This window comes from Sturnus vulgaris, chromosome 13, assembly GCF_052056855.1.
Source record: "Sturnus vulgaris isolate bStuVul1 chromosome 13, bStuVul1.hap1, whole genome shotgun sequence".
Classification (NCBI taxonomy): domain Eukaryota; kingdom Metazoa; phylum Chordata; class Aves; order Passeriformes; family Sturnidae; genus Sturnus; species Sturnus vulgaris.
Genome location: NC_142255.1, coordinates 6194803 through 6215928, shown reverse-complemented (window position 1 = coordinate 6215928; position 21126 = coordinate 6194803). Strand labels below are relative to the sequence as shown.

The following is a 21126-nucleotide window of genomic DNA, read 5'->3' as shown; positions in this document are numbered from 1 at the left end:
TGCTTGTGTCTAGCTCTCCTTCACTCCACTGCAGCACTGTAGGCCTCCCTCCACTCCACAGCACTGTGCACCAGAGCCAGCTGGTTTGACAAATTCCCCAGGTTCTAGAGAAGCCCTTCAAAAAAGCTTATTTCTAATTTCAGACTGCCATTAGAGTCCCGCCCTACCTCATAGCCTAAACTCCTCTACTCTTGCCACTCACCCATTCTTCCTCCCCTTCTCAATAGCCTCAGAGAGGGAAAAATGGAAGACTAAAATTAAAAATTTTAAGCTAGTTTGCTCCTTATCTCCATTGCAGCCACAAAAATAACCAGTTCCTTCACCTCTGTATGATAAGAATGTATCTATACTTCTAAATGCAGCTGCAAGAATCCATGGCCTTTCCAAGCTCCCTCTAGGAAAGAAATAATACAAATTGCTACCAATGCAGGCAATCATTTCTCAGATCTGAAAGTAGATGCAAATTTTCCAAGAATCGCAAATTTTCCAAGAATCATTTCCAGGAGATCACTCTGGAGTTTGTCCTTGCCAAAATCTTGATCCCAGTATCACAACTCCTGCCAAGAACGTGTTGTACCACTAAGCTCAAATTGTCTCTGATGTGAAGACTGATGTCATCACACAATGCTGGAACAAAGGAAAGTCCACCAGCATCTGACATCATACTACTTTAATCCAGAATTAAAACAAGAGGAACAGTTATAGTCACCAAGTTAATCTCTGGAACATTCCATAAGTCCTTCTGAAAAAATTTACTTCATGAAGAAGTAGTCTTGAGCACACAAAACAGTCTTTTCAACAGTTAAGGAAATAAATCTTTGAAATCTTTCTCCAAAAGAGATGAAAAAAATTTTATCCAAAATTTTGAAATAACTTTTACTTGAGGTGCTAAAGACAATTTCCAAAAACTTATTAAAGTTTTGCAAGATTGCAAGATTTTTAGCTAAACTATCCTTTTTAAAAAAATAACATGCTACAAAACCAAAAGCTAAAACTTGGCAATCTTGTAGATTTCTAAATGCTTCTGATTAGGAATCAATGAATCGATAACATTCTGAAACAAATTTGTATGAAGAAATCAAGAGTATGAGATTCCTCTAAATCAACAGATATTTCAAAGAGATATTAAGTATTTAGCACACAAGCTCACACAAAAATACCTGCTTTCAGTCCATTTTGTCTATCACAAATACTACACATGCTATAGGTGTAACGAGCAATAAAAAAGACCCCAAAACAGTGGTGTGATTTCTCCCTAGGACATAAAACAAACTAGTTAAAAAAATTAAAGTAAATAAACATGACCTGTGACTGTTACAGGTGAATGTGCTGGTTAATGAAGTCTGTGTTAGTGGCAGACAAGTTAGGGATTCTCTCATCTGCTGGTTCAATTGAAGTGAGAGCAATAAAAAATTCTTTTAAAAGAACCAGGAAAAAAAGATCCCACTGAATTTCACATTCCATGTGATGTGCTAGAACTATTTTTCTCCTGATTGACAGGTGCCTGTACCTCCAGCACTCTTCTCAGCCTCTCCACAAAACACAACTGTGCCACTTCAGCTCTACACCAATAATTAAGGCCACTTAAGGAACAGCCTCCCTCTAGCTCTTCCCCACTGCAGAGGTTGGGAAAAGGAAAAAGCTGCCTGTGCCTGCCCTCTGTGACCAAACACTGAAGCCACAACCAATGGGGACAGTATTTTCCTTAAGTAACAACAGAATACACTGCAGCTTGGAAACAAAGGGTGGGTAAAGTGAGAGTCTCCTAAGTGGAGTATGGGACGGGAAATTAAGAAGTATTTGGCTTCTCATAACAGTTCTCACACCTCTAAAAATACACAAGACTGCTCACTGTGTAGCTACCCCATACTTAATACACAGTACAGAGGAGATAAACAGCACCTGGCTGCCCTAACACCTTTGTCAGCTCATTACCAGCTATCTAATGCAACAAAGTGGTTTTCGTTCATTTTTGCTCCTATTAAAATGTAGGTCATGAGGGGATGATCCTCTTTGAGGCATGCTTTTTATCTTATGGTCTCCTCTGAATACCAGTTTGGAGGAATTTAACCAGTGTAGTTTATAAGAAGGAGACTGGAATAAAAACTGAGAGCTAGTCAGTAATAAAAGTCCACAGATGTCTTACACTAAATATTCTTAACATGAGAATCTTTACAATCGACATTCACCTGCTCTACAGAAAGATATCAAACATATTCACAGATCCCATATTGAGATGCACATTATCAAAAGGCTAGTTTTCCCCTGCAACATGACAAAGTTTGCTGAAGTGAGGTGCTGATGGAAGGTGTGAAAATGTGAAAAATGACTAATCTTAGATTGCAACATACGTTGACTGAATTTGGAAACTGTCCTAAGCACACCTACATCTATTAAAGTACTTTTCTGACACAGACTATAGTTAATCCCTGAGTAAGCTACAGCCAGCATCATCAAACAAGGGCAAAAGTTCAATATCAACAAAGAAGAAAGAGCAAGTAATACAATTTTCTCAGACCACCTGTGGTTCCATTTTGGTCTCTTCTTCAATGAGACACACATTCACACAATTCAAAAAAACAATCCTAACAACAAAGCTAAAGGATGCTTCACATCTCTGAAGCAATTTTTCTTTTAAATAAATCTGAAAATACTGAGAATGATACTCTGCAGAATGTAGCAGAAGAATCTGCTCAACAACTTGAACACCCATATTATCTGCAAATGACCTACTTTCTTCACAGTTGCCCAGCATGTAACAGTCTCTGTACAAGAGACAGCAGCTCCCTTGCAACCAGAGAGCTCAGCACCAGAGAAATGGCTGTGTCTGACAAATGAGATATCATGGTTATTTTGACATGTTTAACACATCTTTCTGGCTTGTCACGAAGAACATTTAACATATTTTGCAACACTTTACTCCTCACAGACATATGCTACTGCACTGCTTTGAGTGCAAAAGCAGTTATCTACTGTCTAACAATGTCTACACCAACTCAGTCTCCCACTCTACCCCTTTGGCAATAAATGCATTCAAATCAGCAAAGAAGAGAACCTGTGTGCCAACCCTCAAGGTCCTCTCAAATGTGACAAAAGGACTTACTGATCTATATTTCACTGAAGTCTGGCGTGCCTTGAGGCATGCAGTTCTCAATTTGGAAGTCTAGGACACTCAAATTTTACCCCTAATCCAACTAGAACCTGTATTTGTTCACCTTTAGGTGGGCTATTTCTGTGGGCTCTGACTGGCTTAGAACACTGTGGTTGGAATCACATGAGAGGGAAGCAGACAACACGTGGGAAGGATGGAGCTTGTCAGTACAAATCCAAGCTTTTGCAGACATCAACATCTGGAAGAATATCTTCACAACTTTAACAGGGAAGGAAAAAAAAAGAAAGAACAACTCCACTTCATTGAAAATATGGACATAAGTGTCTATTTTCCTCCAGCCAGTACAGAATCTAGATGAGTTTCTAACCTAGTTGAGATTCTAATCTGAGACTCAAGACACAATTGGCATCACCATATATATAAAAAATTCTCAATCAAGTCACTGGGAATCTTGCAACAACTTCAACAGCATCAAGGTTTTAGCTCACATAGGTTATCTAGTTTGGATTTTCTTGTTTTGATTGTGCATCCTAATGAAGAGCATAAATCAATGGAAATACCTTTGAGAAACTTCAGCAGCAGGTCAACTTGCATTTAAACCTTTCATTAGTACATCTGCAGAGGGGACTTACAGTCAGCTTCATAGTCAGAGGACTCTGAGAGTCACACACGAATATTTTACCCAGAATACAAAAGTTGTATGAAGCCTAATATACTCTATTGTCAGTGCTGAGTTAGAAACTGAGAAAAGCTGTACTCTGTGCTGCTTTCATCCCTCCTCAGAATTTCTTCATTTTATAAGGAAGCATAGATCATTGAAGCCTAATGCAAATAGAACACAAACTGCACATATTGTATCACAGTATAATTTCTAAGTGTCATATAATAGCTAATCAATGAACTCAGTATTTTTAATCACTGTAAAGTCACAGCTTCTCTACATATTGCAATTATTTTTTTTACTGAGTGACGTGACCACTGTTATTTGCATGACCAAGTAAGATGTATAGACTATGTGAGCATATAGGACAAACATCACATTCACAGTCACAATTTCTTCACCACTGTAGTGAGAATTAAATTTACAACCTCTTGCCTAATGATATATTTATAAATAGATGGAAGCCATTATCATTCCAGGATCTTTCTCCTGTGCTGGAGTGTTAAGTGCTCAATACTACAAACAGAAAGGCTTTGCATGATTACCTGTACTCTTGAAAGGTGTCATTCTTGCTGTTTTGAAAAGGTCAGTGCTGTTTATATTATCCAAGTCTAGAATTCCAGAAGGAATTAACTCATTTATGACCTGCTCAGTGTTCATTAAAAGTTCCAGTTTTGTTATGTGTAAAATGAAGCATTGCTAATTGCAGCTTTTAAGCTCTGGAATACACATATTATTCAAACAGAAGTGAAAGGAAAAATTTGAAAGTGGAAAATGTCCAGGTTATGGATGTAGTGATACACCAGATGCCATGCACTATATAAGAATGAAGATTGCACCTTAGTATGCAAGTACCTACCTAATTGGGAAGATTGCAGCAAAAGATAGGATTAAGAATTGTCATGCCATTAACCAACACAATTCATCACCAAGAAATATGATTCTGCTGTCTTGGTTACATTATTTTATAGTGTACCAATCAACCAAAGTCCACAGCAATCAGGAAGCCATCAGTCTGGATTTTCCAAAAAGCTGGATAAAACTATTACCCATAAGAACCTCCTCAAGCCAGTAAATCAGTAGTAAGGACTATGGGGTTACCTTGTACAAACACATTTCCTGGGCATGCTGGATGCTTCTAATGCTCGATTTGGTATAAATATTCTAATTTTCAGTTTTCTACTTTTTCATACAATCAGTGTACTTACATCAGTCATTTTCATTTCTGCTTGTAATACATCTATCCATAACTAAAAAATACCCCACCAAAACCACACAACTTAAAATTTGAGAAGAGTCACTTTTTCCCCCATTAAGGCTTCTCAGTTATTCACCAGTGTTTCCTGATGTTTGATACAATAAATAGAAGTGTCTGCCCATTCCATCTGTGCAGAAGTATGGCATATAAGGCTCAACACACAGCCTGTAAAGAAATGCTGTTTTCACCACAGCAGAGACAAGAGTTCCTCCAGATGAACTTTTCCTTCTTCCTCTGAGAGCAGAAGCCTAGCAAAGCTTGCCAACAAAGTAAATACTTGGGCTGAATAAACAGTCCCTCAGATTCCATTTTTTAGCTCATGCTCAAGAAAATCCAGGTCTGAGGTGATGTGTGTAAGCAGATACCTCTCAGCTTTCTGTAAGATTGTCTCAAGTCAGCATAGCCCACACTAACCCCTTTTCTGTATGCAAAAAATAAATCACTTTATATTCACTTTGTAGTAAAAGCCACCTTATCAGACAGTCAAATGAAGTGATAGCCAGTCTCTTTCCCACTCCTTGTTCCATATATATGTAGCAAAACACCAAGTCTTAACAAATCTCCAAAAATCAGATGCCTCCAACTTAAAAAAAAAAAATAATTTCACTGGGACTGAGCTTCAAGATGTTGCAGTTTGTGTGATGTGGAAACAGAAAAACATCCAAGGAGTCTGTTTTCCCAATCAAACCAAATAGCTGCTATTGTGATTTTGACCTCCCAATCTAAATCACTTATTTATGACTATTACTTAATATGAAGAAATAGCAAATATTTGCCTTAGCTTCTTTGAATAAACCAGCTAACAAAACCCAATTCATCCTGATGTATCGCTATGATAAAAAGTAGAAACTGGAAGTATCATTGCCACTTTTACAGCCCATAGCTCTGGTTAAAAAAAAAGCATCCACTTGTCCTGAAATTATGGAATGTATACATAGATTGTGGAGTCACAATAGCCTGACCTAATGTGTAGATCTGTTTCAATAGGTTAGCCTATTGTTGTCATTATTTTAACCAGTTTACATGATAAAAATACATTTGTAGCAGTGGAACAAGATAATTCACTTTTCTATAATGGAAAAGAGTTTTCAGCGGTTTCTGGATTCAGATGTATCCCTTGCTCACAGGCAGTGTGTGACAATGTTACTTCTATACTCAGTTAAAACCTTTGCTCAGTACCTTTTCCTTCCTCATAACTGACAGCATCAGCTTTTGGTTTGCATCAAATGAATTTGCTCTCCCTGCTCCACTGTGGCAGCAAATATGCAGTTCTGTTACTTCTTCAGATCCTGTATTAAAAGGACTGTATGAAATACAGCTCCTCATCAGTCTCCTTACTGAAGATCAAATTTCAGTTGCATAACAAACAGTGACTCTGCATGACATAATGGGACTTTGGTGCATGAGACAGCTAAACTGAAACTGGAAAAAATATCATGGATTGTTATTTGCTTTTGTCTGGACATAGAAGAAATTTGTCCCAGGAAATAAACAAATTGCATAAATAATCCAAAAATTAAACCAAAAAGGTTTTAAAATACTTAAACCAATATCTTCTTGACCCTCAAGGTGATTTCTAGCTAACATAGAGATATTTTATAATAATAGTTCCTGTCTTGTGCAGAAGTCAGGCTACATGAAAGGATTAGTCTACTTTGAATGGGATATCTGTGAAGTATTAACAACATCAAATTTCGGTTTTATGCAGTGTTTAAAGGTTTTTGAAGAAGAAAAAAACAACTGCTTTCAGACTGGAAGGTTTTATTAAAAGGTCCCCATCTTCAATATCAATTGCTATTTTAACTCATCAAAACTCATCATAGGACGTTCATATATGTGGCACTTAAGTTTCAGAACATCCAAGAATTTGCTGCTTACATGACCTTCAAATCTTTAGGTACTTGGGATCTCCTTAATATGCAGCTACAGGAATGTATCTCATTAGTCTGTATGAATTAAGAAATAATTCAGGTAACCACAAAAACAACATGCAGCATGCTAACAATTTTTAAATCTTCCATCTGCTGAAAATTCTTTCTATTCTTAGGTCTAACATCACTTTAATTCATCACATTTTTCCTAAAAAGAATTAGTGAAAATGTAAGCTTTTTTTTTTCCTTCTGGGTTTATGTGAAAAGAACATATGAGCCCAACATGAATCTTTCCTACATTTATAATAACTGCTTACCTACCCTAACTTCAGCCATTTAGCAATCCTGCTATTAACCAGCATCTCTTAGTGAAAAAAGTCCAAACTGGTAGCACTCACAGACCACTGGGAATACAGAGCATTTTAAGATGTTTCTACAACTCCCCATCAATACCCTCTGATTCATTTTTTCAAGACCATACCTTAAAGCCCCAAACCAGGATTATGCTTCTAAAGTCTTAATATCAGAAAGTCTGGCTTTTCTCTTGATTTTCCCATGGAGGACTTCCTGTTCCTCTAGATCAATGCAATCTTCTTAAAACATTTTTTTCCACTCTTTTACTGCTGCTGAATCTGATTCAAAAGGGGCCCATCTGTTCCAGCTACATCATCAGGAGAGTTCTGCACTTTCACACAGCTGCTGAGGTTTCTACCCTCATGCAGAAGCTGGAATTGCTCCACCCAACCCCTTGGCACAGAAATGATGTAAAGTATTTGATAGATCTAAAAACCTACTGCATGATCATTTCTATACTGGCTGGTTCTCTAATGTAAACTCTCCTTTTCTCACATTTTGCAGGGCCCTAATTTGTTCCTTTAATAAAATGCATCATAAAACTTGAGAGTGCAACTTTCCAACGGAAAGGAAACAAAAATCTCATCAAATAAACAAATCTTCTTATAAATTCCATAAAGCAGTTCAAAACGCCCAGATAAATTAAATTCTATCAACTGCTGGAGCAGTTTCTTCAGGAATTTTAACACTGCCTTAGAATTTAAGTGACTTAACCTCTACTCCATTCTGCAGGCTGGAAAACAACTACCTGCAAGTATAACATGAACCAAATGGGAAATTGCTTTTAACAGTACCCACATCACTGTTAACCTGTCACAGGCTCTGAAACAGGATTCTCTCAGCCAACATGGATGTACCAGCTTGATCTGAATGCAAGCAAACTGTACTCCCCAAAATACCTGTGACCACTTAATTCCTGCTACTCATTCAAGGCTCAGGGAGCTTGGTCTGTTCAGCCTGGCCAAGAGTCACAGAAGACCTTAGAGCACCTTCCAGTGCCAATGAGGGCTCCAAGAGAGCTGGAAAGGGCATTTGAACAAGGGCATGGGGTGACAGGACAATGGGGAATGACTTTAAATGAAAGAGGGAAGATTTAGATTGGATATACTGAAGAAATTCTCCCTGGGAGGGTGGTGAGGCCCTGGCACAGGTTACCCAGAGGAGCTGTGGCTGCCCCATGTGGAAAATGTCCCTGCCCCTGGCAGAGCATTGGTCCTTAAAGTCCATTCCAACCCAAACCTCCATGATTCCATGATTTTCTAGGCATAAAAACTCAAACTGTATTGGCATCCCTGTTGGACAGAAAATATCTTCTAGATAGAGTTTAAAAATAAATTTATTTTGAGTCATAGAAAGCCTGGCAGGAAGTTTTCTTTAGTTTCTTTTTTATAAATGAGCCTAAGTAAAATAAGAACAATTTTAATTAAGCAAAAAAATGCACAAATATTTTGGATTGGCTTACTTAAGATACAATGGAACTAAAAAATTAAATTTAAATGGCACAATTTTCTACCTGCATCTGAATGCTATCCATTAGCAAGCTGGACTTGCTAATGCCTCCTAAAATCAATTTCTGGACAGAAGTTGGCAAGCTCTTTATTGTAGCAGTTACTGTACTATGGAATGGGCTTTTTTTCTACCCATACAGTTGATTTTGGGGCAAGCTGTGTCTCATCTCTTCATGTAGCATTAAGGAGAAGTATTTTCTTTGCACACAGTACTTCTTTACAGTATCTGTGAAAGGTAAAAGTGAAGAATTTATTTTTATTGACAATATGAAATTTTCACACAGTCACAGAAATGAATCACAACTGAATAGTAGTTATCAGTTCCCTACCAAATGTAATGCATGCATTTTAGCTCATTTGATCTTGGCAAATCTCAGAAGTTAATAAGTTAGTAATCAACGAATAAAATAAATTATATAACATATTTTTACAAAATAAAAATAAAGCTCAAGTGAGTATACCTTGGAATCATATTTTACCTATAACAATTCACACAACTTTATTAATAAAATTAATGAAAAATATTTGAAATTAAATTTAGGCAATTTGTTCAGTTGAGAATTAGGCTGATTAAGTGTCAATATTCTGAACACTCTAAAGTGAAAAAGCGTTCTATAATCTCACAAATTAAACAACAATAACAAGTCTTCATTGAGTTCAAGGTGTAAAAATAATTTATTAGCTACTGGCCATAAAAGAATTAAATACTATTCTTGGGTTTTTTAAACAGCAGCAGTCAAAAAATGACAATTGAAAGGTGTTCAATAGAAATAAGGCAAGTTTTGCAAATTTGTTCTTTAAAAAAATCAATGCTGTAGCACTACAGAATCAAGGGTAGCAGAAAAAAAAAATAAACAAGAACTTGGTAAAACAATCACCAAGTCATTTCTATGCTATCACTTCAGTTACCAATGAAGCATTGATACAGCAGTATGAAAGTCAACTTTGATTTCACAACTATTACGAGTTAATTAAGATTTAAAGGCATCCCTTTGGGGGAGGAAATGAAGTATGCCCTAGTGATGACAATTTTATATTCTATTGGTTTATGTTTGTAAAACATGAGAGAAGAGTGACCCAAAAGCCTGCAAGACAAGACGCCTCGACTCTACTGCTTGTGCTCAGTGACGCGCTGGAGGCACAGCTTCATGTAGGAGCTTTTATTGCGTATTTCTATCACTGCATCTCTGACAAGTTCAATGAACATCTGAGGCCAGAGCTTCTGCAAAGACTCGTTTTTCATATTGATGTCAGCTGCTTCTTTCACTAAGTTCTCAACGTACATCTGGCAAAATGTTTTTCTTTCTTTGATTTCCTGCATGAGAGAAAAATTACACAAGAAAGAAAAAAAGGTTAAACAAGAGCAAATCCAAAAAACCCTCTCAAAAATTGAATTAATTAAAGAACGTAGCAATTAGCAGACAGATGCTATTGTGTACTTTCTCCCCTTGGTTTTAAGTTGCATGGCCCAGGGTCTATGTCCAGCTTTTCTATGTCCACAGAACCTTAATGTATTCATAATATTCATACTATATTAAGTCATTACTTTATCTGGAATTAACTTTCAAGTAATTATATAAATATCTGTTAACAGCATTAAAATTTGAGTTGCTTTCTGGTATAGCAGTGAAAATTTACAGACACTGTTAAACACTGAACTACTTTTCTTTCTTTCCCTTCCCAGAATTTCATCCTTATAGTACAACAATTGAAAATTATGGGTTTCTCTACCTGCCCTAACAAGAACATTGTCATAGAAAAACATGCCAGTACTCATCCTTTTCCACAGGCACTCTGGCAAGTGCTGGTTCCTAATGTGTTACATTAGATACTGAAGTAAGCTGAACCTTTAAAAATAATAAAGGGATACTGTGCTTTGTGCAACTACTACCTCTGCATTTTAGTAACTCCAACTCTATTAATCCCTGCTTCTGTAAAGTTTCTCTAAATTGCCTTAAGCTTTGAACAGTAAGTTATATTGGATATAAATATCTAACTAGTTTAGATGGTGGCACTGTTAAAAATGTTAGATCATGCTTCAGGCCACCCAAATGAAAGTTTTTAATGACTAATAAAGGTGAGAAAATGCATTCCAGCAGTTTCAGCTAAAACCCCAATTATTAATCAACGACTCAAGACTGTCATCTTCAGCAATACACTGCTTCAGTCACATTTGTGATGTTAGTTTACTGCTGCTGGGGAATGGAAGGAGTCCTTTTTGCCAGGATGTACTCTTGTGACACCCTGCAGTACCTGCTGCCACATGCACAATGCTACAGCAAAGGACAAGATGGGAATTGCTGCACTGGGAAGAGAAAACAACACATTTATTTAATGGACTGTACAAATACTAAGCTTGTTTTATTTTATTTATAATAGGGCTGGTTCCATGGCAAAGGACAAGAGGAATACTTCACTGTCTTACTCCATACTGTTCAAAGATGTAAGAGCTAATATCACAGCTTTTCAGACAAAATGTTTTCTTAATTTAATCTCTCCACACATGCAGTCACTGTCTCCTTTTTATGCTGTGGATCTGAGATAACAAAACCACAATAGAATAACAGAATTCAGTGATTACTGAGCTTGATTTAATTTCTTGCACTAGAGGATTTATATATTTCTACATAATCGAAAAGCAAACAATGGGACAAATGTGGGAAGCAGAGTGCCTACAGTTAGAACTCATGATGATTACTCAGAAAGGGGACTGTGGCTGAAAAAAATCATGTTCTCCCTGGGAAGAATTTCCCTCTGCCCAAGCAAAAGAGTTAGCAGATCAGAAAAACAAACTAAAACAAGCGTGACTGATGCCCTTGTCTGAAACAAGCCAGCTTGTAATTTTATTAATAATTAAACCTAATACATTGCCTATCTATTTATTTTCCTGTAGCTCACTTAAAAACTAGGAAGCAGCTTCTTATACTACAGCCTGCACTCTCACGTGTTGTCTGAAGGTGTTCTTCACCAATTCCTTCAGGGAAAATCCAGCATGTGCAATACATATTTTTCTTCCTAAAATATTGTGCTCACTCCATGGCTTGTGGGTGAGAATGTATTTCTGAGACTGTGGTACTGTTCAGGAATCACTTCAAAGACAGAAACAGAGCATTTTCCAGTATTCTGAGAAAAAGTTCAGTTAGATAAAATGTTTGATAAGATACATAAATATGTTATCAGTCATCTTTTAAAACCACCATTCTCAATAGCAAAACTGAAACTTGATGTACAGATAAACTCAATGAGTAGCAGCCTAAGGCTACCTAACAGAAAATGTAAATATTACGTAATGATGTATTTTACCTCAAGCTTTTCCAAATGAAAATCCTTTGTCATGTAATTCAACGTTGCTCGAGCTGTGCTTTCCCCTCCGCTTCTTCTGTTATCACTACTTTCCTCACTCCCTACTCCAGATTTCTTTCCCTTTCCCTCCAGCAGAAAATGGAATTGCTTCCTCCTGTGAAATTAGATTTACAATCCTAATTATCAAAAACTTTTAAGTGCAGATGTTCTAGCTATTGTGAGGGGGGCTCTCTTTTTGAACATACACTTTTCAGCTTTGAAGTATATTATTCAAAATACGTATGGACTCTAGATGTCCCTTCATTAACTTGCCTCTAAACAATTGACTTTGATATTTATCACATAGCATCTCCTAAATAGGAAGTCTTGCAGCTTTAACTTATATTAAGTATTTGTCTATAAAAGACTAAAAACAGAGGAGTTTGGCACCCTTTTTCACAGTATAATCTTAGATCTGTTAACCATTAATTACCCACTATAAAATACCCACTAAAAATAACCAGTTCTCATCATGCAGGTCCACAAGTCCTCAACAATCCCAGTACAAATAGAAAACTGAACATGCAGTTCATTCGTGTGCCTGTTCCTTTTCATCTCCTCAGCAGTTTTCATACAAGTTCTGAGAAAACCTCTGGCTACATGGACCAGGAGATGGTAACACCTCCACATTATGCAGAGAACCTATCTTCTAAAAGATGATATTTGTGAAATTTTTATCTAAAAAAAATTTATCATAACAGCGTGCAAAAGAGTTAAACAACACGTTCTGGACAAACTCCAGTTGTGTCCCTTGTATTTTACCTGGATTCTCCAAATAAGGAAAGCATGCGATAATGCGGCAGCTCCGAAGACGCCACGTATGCCAGAATGCCAAAGAGCCTTTCTGCCTTTACAATATCATTTTCAGTAACCTGTGAGAGAGTGGGAAGGAAAAAAAATTACATTTCAAAATTAGCACCTTCATATTTCATTACATATGTACATTGAGAATTAACTGAAATTTGATATACAGAACACTGCACACAGTTCTGTTGCAGGCACATCTTCAAAACACAGACTTGCTTTTACTGGCACTTCAAATGTATTTTGAAAGAAACCAAATGAAGTACTGGTGCTTGTTTTATTTCCTGTCATTCTGAATATTTTAATGCATATACATGCTGCCCTGTGCCTCATGATAGTCTTCATGAAATAAGGAATTTTATAAAGGTTTCTTACATTCATTTTCTGAAGGCCAGACATATTAATTCTGCTCCATACTGTATGCACTTACAAAAGTCTACTGGAAAGTTTCTGATTAAGTTATGCTGGAGAAACAGAAAGATTCTGGGCATGCACATGTGAAAAGATAACTTACAGACTCTCTTATTTTGGCAGCATCATGGAAAAGGTTTTATAAAAGAGAGGCTTTAGAGGGAAAAATTTTCTCTGCATTTTTCAGCTCCTGAAAATAAGTGTTCACTCATTATATTTCTCTAAATGTCTACCATACTGTTGTTTCAATATTAAGTTCCGGTTGTCTCTTTAAACTAACTTTCAATGGTTGAAAAATTTTCAGGATTCATTTTATACAAAATCAGAAAGTGTAAAGAAAGTGGAAGAGATTCATTTTTTTGTGCTGGTGGTTATTATTTTTGGTTTGTCTTGGCTTGTAATCTCTGGAGACCGTGGCCTGTGTTTCTCCTACCGTGATGGCCAGACTATGAACTGACTTCAACTGCCAAAAGTTTGTTGGCACAGTTTCTGGATTTCTGGCTTTTTACTGAGTGTAGAAACAATCTTTATGATCACTAAATCTGACCTGGATAACACTGGACAATGAAACTTCCACATTGACTTCTTAACTTCTGGACAAAATTTAATTTCCATTCATCCTATAACATATTTTGGGAAATCAACCCATTATTAAGTATACTTCAATATTCACAATATTTACTAAGCACTTCCAGACAAACTTTGTGTTCTGTGTTATTGAAATGTGTGAACAAAATAGAATTTTGATCCACATTAACAGATTTTTATTGTATTCTTGTGTAATGTTTAGAGATTGTACAATCTACACTTGTCTAAAGTATACTGCAACAGCATAACACAGGGGTAAATTAGTGAAAACACAGACCAGGAAATTAGAAACGTAAAGTCAATTCTATTTTTACAGTGGAATTGTTCATTTTCACTTAATTTTAAGTAAGTCTTAGTTAGTAGCCGAGGAGTACATGACCTTGCTGAACAGTTGGTAACAGAAGCAAGGTTTAAAACAAAGAGCACAGAAGGCAGCTAGGGAAACAAAGGCCAGCACAGGCAGAAATGCCTGCTGAAGAAATAAGTGGTTTTAATGTATTTATTTATGTTAAGAGAAGCATAAGGACCAGGTCAACAGAGACAGCAATGCTGAATACAGTCTCCAGCTCACATAAACTCATGTTCTCTATCTTAGTGCAGTGCATTGTTTGCTCCATTAATCACAAAAGGATTATAACGGTAGTATCACATAAATGTGAGGCTTTCTGGCCACTCCTTGCCAAGGGCACAGAACAGGCACCGACTGTGCCAGCAGGCCCTGCTCAGGGAAAGGGCTGCATCTGTCACACTCTAGTCCATAGCACAGGGTGGACAGCAGGCTGCAGGGCTTGCTAACTTCAAACCTTGACAATTTAGAATTAATCTGAGATTACTATCACTAGGAAAAACTTTAAGTAGTATCTCAATAAACACAATTTGTTTCTTCACAGTTCGTAAATGTAACAATTGGACAAGGGCACAGAATCATTGTTAGGGGGTTGACCAACACTCAGCTTCTAGCCTGGAATATTAACTGGAACGGTGGGGGAAGGCTGGGGAGAAAAGAAAAGCTTTCTTAAAGAGTTTTTTTACAGTTTAAAAGTGCTAGAATGATGCAATTTATTTAGCTCATTCAGTTAATATATACTGCTTTTTACTTGGCAATCCTGCATACCTCAGAGCTGACAAGACAATAGTCTCCACAAACATGGCACACAAATGGTAATCAGCACAGCAGAATATGCACACTTCCCTCTCTGTTATCTGAAACTGTTATTTAGGGCTGATCTAAGGTCTAAGAATCACTTCAGGGGTTGTGGTCTTTACATTGAAATAGACTTCTCTATTACTCATGTTAATCCAATAGGTAATACACATCTGCAAAGCTGGATATCATGACTTCTGCTGTACGGTAATGAAAAACAGCAACCAGAGCTCATCTCTTCCTTCTGCTTAGCTAAGGCACTTTTCAAATTATTAATGACATTTTACAAAATTTCTGTATGCACATCTACATGTAGAGTGGTCTGGCTGAAAAAGGATAAAAATGTTCTTGTCATACATATTGAAGATTTATATTATGTCCTACATAAAATCATGCTGCACTACATGTGCTCCATTTACTAAATTAATCCCCAAGAACTATTAAATACAAAGTTTTCCCTCAGGGACTGAACTTGTTAACCTTGAGATTGTAACAAAAAGTCAACTTAAACAGTTGTGTTACTTTCTTTCTCTGAAGACCAAAAACTCAAGCTTTATTTTCTGTTTGCTTTTCATCTGAATCACTAATGTTGATTTTGAAAATACGATGCAGTAAAAAAAGAAATAAACTTAATATTTTTAAAATTGAATTTGAAGAGCATTTTTTCAGCAATGTACTAAATTTGAAGTTATTCTATATTTTTCATAGGACATCTATCTTTTTTTTTTTTTCCCTTTTCAAGATACTGTGCTGTTGGAGTGAGTCCTATTTCCATCCATCCTTTCCTTGCTAATTAATTCATTTAAGCTCTTTTTATATAACTAAAACCAAGTAAACCATAACATCCAGCTTTGGCCGGATCAGATAACAAGTATATCTAATCCAAAACATATGATGATGACCAAATTAAAATACCAGATCTAAATGCTAAAGCTGTGTATTATTTTTGCTCTAATTAACTTCCATAACATCTCTTAAACTTATTTAGCATTTAAAATTGAATGTGCATTCAAACATTGTGTTGCATTGTAACTATTTTCACCCCCTTTATGATCAAAGCCCAAGTATAAAATAGCTGTTTTATATGCTTGAATAAATTTAGTTTCAATTGATATAAAGGGGAATACAAAGTACAAAGAACAGCAATATTAGTGCCCTTTCTATTTATTTAAACATAAAATGCACATCCAATAAAAACCAAAACAAAACAGCCTAAAGATCTCGTACACAGCAAGCAGAAAAAAAAAAAAAATCTATTTGTCAGACTTTTCCTGTGACAGGCTTAAAGCAGAACACATGACTCTATGGTATTTTGTAACACTGGCAATTGTGAATAATCATATCCAGTAAACTACTAAGGAGTCTGTCAAACACTTTTGCATAAGTATTCAGTGTCTCAGTGCTGTGATTTTTTCACAACCAATTAAAAAGTACTTCTTAAAATCAAGTAAAATTGTGCCATTCTTTAATAATAATTTCACACAATTTTATTAAATTATATAAATTTTAATATTAATTGCACAAGAAATTACATGGTGAAGTCTACTTAAATCTTTTCCCCCTTGATACTGAGAAGACACTAACAGGGTTGGGCTCATTTCATTAGGAATTCATCTGCTCTTTTAAAAACAACACTAAATTATCCTGTAAGACCAATTATAAGAGCAATACCACCCTACCTTCACTCCATTTATCTTCTGTAAATTGAAATGGTTCAGTCTGAACAGAACATAATATTTCCACAAAGTGAAGTTGACAACTGGATTTCCCTGAGGATCAACTGTCAACTGTTCCATGCGATGCATCTCAGCCAACGCATTGAACTGCTGCAGCGCCACAAGATTTGTCTCCTTAAACTTCAGGTGCTGAAAAAAGTCAAACCCAAATAAATTAGATAAGGAAACAATAAAGAGTGAACACAGTGATTCCTATTCTGTGCCATTAAATTTTCAGACTGTAACAATCGTGTCTGATAGAGCAACTGAGCTCATTTCATTTGGGTCTCTGTAGCAAAACACATCAATGTATCAACCAAGTGCTATATTACATATACTAAGAGACATCAACATTACAACCCCCAAGCAATTTCTAAAATTCTTTACTTAAAGCAGGAATATTTTCAATGTTACATAAAGCAATGATAAAGCTTAAAAAAATGCCTAATTCTGCAAGTAAAGCACCTGCAATATTTACACATAAAAGTAATACAACACATGCTTTTAAAATATTCTGCCCTTTTTGGGCACAGGGTACCAGCCTAACTCATACCCTGCCCTACACTAAAGTTCCTATGAGCATGGTGTATGCTACACAGCAACATTACTGTGGGAAGAAGGAGGAGGAAAAAATTAGGGTAAAGATGAAAATTTAGTTGTGATTCTGCTATCACCCTCAAATTTCCCCCCCACCCACAGAGAAACAATTGTTTCATTAAGACAGATAAATTTGTCTTAAGCTCCCCACAAATGTTTCAGTCTGAATTAAACCATTGAATTTTGTTATACTCAAAATCTTGAGAAGCAGCAAGCAGCTCCAGAGCTAATCAATGTGAGCTACAAGTTGCTTATGTTTGTTATCTCTGTTTTAACATTTGCATCAAAATAACTGATTTGAATGACTAAGGAAGAAAAAAGAGACACATACTGAAGAGACTTCTCATTCATGATTCTTTTCTCCATCAAGAACTGAGGAATTTCATGAACTGTGCTGATTTAGTTAGCTATTCCTCCTAATCTTCATCTTTCTATCCTATCAGCAATTTTCTCTTTGAACTCACACAGATGAAGGCTTCCTGATACCATGGATCCACAACAATAGTACAGAACAACAATACTATATTTATACACAGGTTTTGTAACTTAAAAATAATTAGGTAGGTCAAAGGAATTAAAAGAAATAAACAGTCTGAAAAGAAACCTAAATTTAAATTGTTGATATTTATGTATCAAGGTTAGCATTATAACATAAGGAAATATGCAATTCTTAACTGTATCTGTTTACATGAAAGCACTTAGTGGGGGGGCTATGCCAAAGTAAGGTTCTATTAGACAATCATATTCCATAGCTGTTCAGAGCTGAAACATGAGGCATGCTCACCACACAGTTAGGAAATTTTGTCTTCAGTTTTGCTAACACTTGAACAATTTCATCAAATTCTATGAACATAAAGGAGACTGTGGCAATAATGCCAGCTGTTTGAACACTCCAGTTTCGATCCAGGCACTCCAGTGCCCCAGCACCATACAAGCCAAGAGTGTCTCCTTCCACTTCCACTAAATGAGACTCCAGAACAGACAAGCCTTGTACTGCACTGCTCAGGATTGTATCAAGAGATCTGTAAAATAAATAAAAATACAGTGATATAAATTAGATGATTTTGAAATAATATCATCACTCTACTGAATAACAGTCCTTTCTTTCACCAAAACTCAACTATCAAATACAATGGCATTTCTCAGCATTCATTCATTTTCAGTACCCCATCTGGTTCAAATACACTAAAGGCTGGAAAACCCTTCTTCCATCAAGTAACACTGTATTTGTTCTACTTCTTCGGTAGAAAGGCTCTGGGTGTATTTGAGTTGTTGGTGGGGCCAAATTACATAAAGAGTCCATTCATATTTAATAAACAGCTTTAAAATTTTAGGTCAGAATGGTAACCTAGCATGTTTCATGTTGATTTAGATACCTAAACAAAACTTCAAACAAAGTATTTATTTAAGGAATGTCCCTTCCACATTGTGTTTGCTACGTGAAATGTAAAAGTGTATATAAGCAATAACTCAAGCATTTCTTTCAAATAATGTGACCTTTCCAATTCACAAGAGCAATTTTAAAATTAAGCAATAAATCCAGTATTCCTGACTCCTCTTTTTAGCCTACTTCCAATATGATACATTCAGCTGGTTGGATCTAATGTGTACAAAGAACTCAAGATAAGCACAAATTACAGTTTTAGAAAGTTATGTAATGATTTTTATTACTTTACTCTTTACCACATTTTTAGTCTTTTTTATGTATTTTGACTAGAAGCAATCATTTGACTGATGTTCTCTTGACAATAACAAGCAGAACTCTAAAATTTCACTCAACTGCAAATGTTGTTGCACTGCTCCATATGTGAAGCTCTAATGACTTATCTATGCTGACTTTCACCAGCAATTTTGTTGCTTAGTAGCTCACCTTGAAATTCTTCACTATGATAAAACACATACATCAAAACAGCATCAATTCTCATGCAATTGGAATTTGCTCATTAACAGAACAACAGCAAACTACCATAGTTACACTGACTTAGTCATGGGGGAGGGATTACTAACACTGAATTAAATGGCAAAGAAACAAAGCAAGCAAGGAAGCAGTGGGTGAATGAATTCAGGGGAACTCTTTGGAAGCACAAGAATAGAAAAGATTATGGCAATTTAAAAATGCTAAGGAAAAAGTGTTTCAAAAGATGTAGCACTTGACTGGAGACAAGAACCAGTTCTAGCCATAATAGACTGAAACTCAGATGGATTATACTTGTGAGATACAAAGACTTCCTGAGTATCCTTGACATTTCCAGCATTGACCAGGGACAGCAGAAAGTTGTACTTGCTGTTTGTGCAGTCTGTTTTTCCAGGCATTTGTCTGAGCTAACCAAGGTTAAAGTGCTACTTTGTTTTTAGCCAATCCAAGGCATACACTGTTCATTAAGCTCTGCAGTGAGTTCTGGCCACATGGCCACTTATTCAGATGCAAATAAGCAAAAAAAGTATTTAGACCTAGACAACTAAAATTATCTTGACAATAAAACTAAGTCTGATAACTGCTACTGTTAAAAGAGCATGGGTGTGAAGGCAATCCAATAAAAGATGCTGCAGCTCAAACTAAGAGCCTGAATACAACTATGAAACTTCTTGATACACAAAGATTAGAAATTTTCATAATGCTCATATATCTTCATTTTGTTAATTTAAACTGAAGGCAACAATCTAAGCTGTTAAGGAAATGAAGAACCTCAAGAAGGCTCAGGAATTCACATTTAACATTTCTTGTAAACATGAAGTTGTCCTTTATTTAGCAAAATCACATAATAATTTAGCTTGCACTTCTTTAGGCAATGAGTTGCTGTACTATTTCTTTTCAAACATATTACTTATTTCTAATGGTGAAAAGCAAAGTAAACCATCTTTTCAGGGTTGATTTGCATATACAGTACTTTTGATAATGATATAGCGAGATCTCAGAGGTGAGAAGCAGAAACCTGGAACTTAAGACATGAACAAGTAAAAGCTTCACCCAATAAAATACCTGCTTTCTTCAGGAAATACATATGCAGCACTGCCATTGATCTGGCAAGGCTCGTTTTCTTTATCTTTGTTTAAAGAAGCCTCAAGAGCAATTCTGTTCTGCTGGATCTCCCATTGCCGAGCAATGTTACCAATCGTTAACCGCTTCTTTTCCTGGAACAACACACACGAGTCATTGTAAGGCATGACAGGACAGGGTCAGCACTTCAGTTCTGAAATATGCTGCTTAAGCAAAACATTTTCTATGTTTCACATTGAAGAAACTGTACTGGTGTGGGTGGTTATGCATTAAAATCAATGCATCATTCTAGTGCTATTTTGCCTAAGTGCCAGCAAATAATTTCACAAAATTTGTTATAAAGAAACAAGGAAAGTAACATAATAAATCCACAATTTATGATAGCATGAAGTTAAGCTACTTAGGACATGGAAACTGCTACTTCTGCAAGTTTTTCCATTTTAAAGAGCTCAAAACTCTAGTTCATGTTCCATTTGCCCAGGGAGTTTTGATGTTCTGGTTAGAGAGCATAAGTTGCTCAACACTTAGAGTTCCACAATGACTGAGCTCCATGTCACAAAAAGGGGAGGGAAGTTGGAATCAGTGTTTTTTATCACAACAATCTTTAGAAAATTTTGTTTGTTCTCAAGGGTGAGGGTGTCAACCTCAATTACTGTACAGCCCTACTGCTTTGTTAGCCCTCAGATGTGGGCTGCTGGATTCCTATAGAACTTCAAAAACTTCCATGAATTCCTTTTACAAAAAGCAAATTTTACTGCTAGCA

General features: G+C 36.2%; 1 protein-coding gene across 5 annotated transcripts in view; it reads right to left on the bottom strand.

The window, feature by feature from the left end:
• Positions 1 to 8991: 8991 nt before the first annotated feature.
• LRRC49 (leucine rich repeat containing 49) overlaps positions 8992 to 21126 on the bottom strand; it is a 42278-nt gene continuing 30143 nt past the window's right edge. For all 5 annotated transcript variants that reach the window (XM_088172469.1, XM_088172467.1, XM_088172468.1 and 2 more), the window contains exons 11-16: positions 20346 to 20497; positions 18150 to 18387; positions 16733 to 16918; positions 12869 to 12978; positions 12068 to 12221; positions 8992 to 10079 (exon numbers count right to left, since the gene is read on the bottom strand). In XM_088172469.1, the coding sequence (XP_088028595.1) occupies positions 9873 to 10079; positions 12068 to 12221; positions 12869 to 12978; positions 16733 to 16918; positions 18150 to 18387; positions 20346 to 20497 (1047 nt within the window). In that variant the 3' untranslated portion in view covers positions 8992 to 9872. The remainder of the gene's footprint in view (positions 10080 to 12067; positions 12222 to 12868; positions 12979 to 16732; positions 16919 to 18149; positions 18388 to 20345; positions 20498 to 21126) is intronic.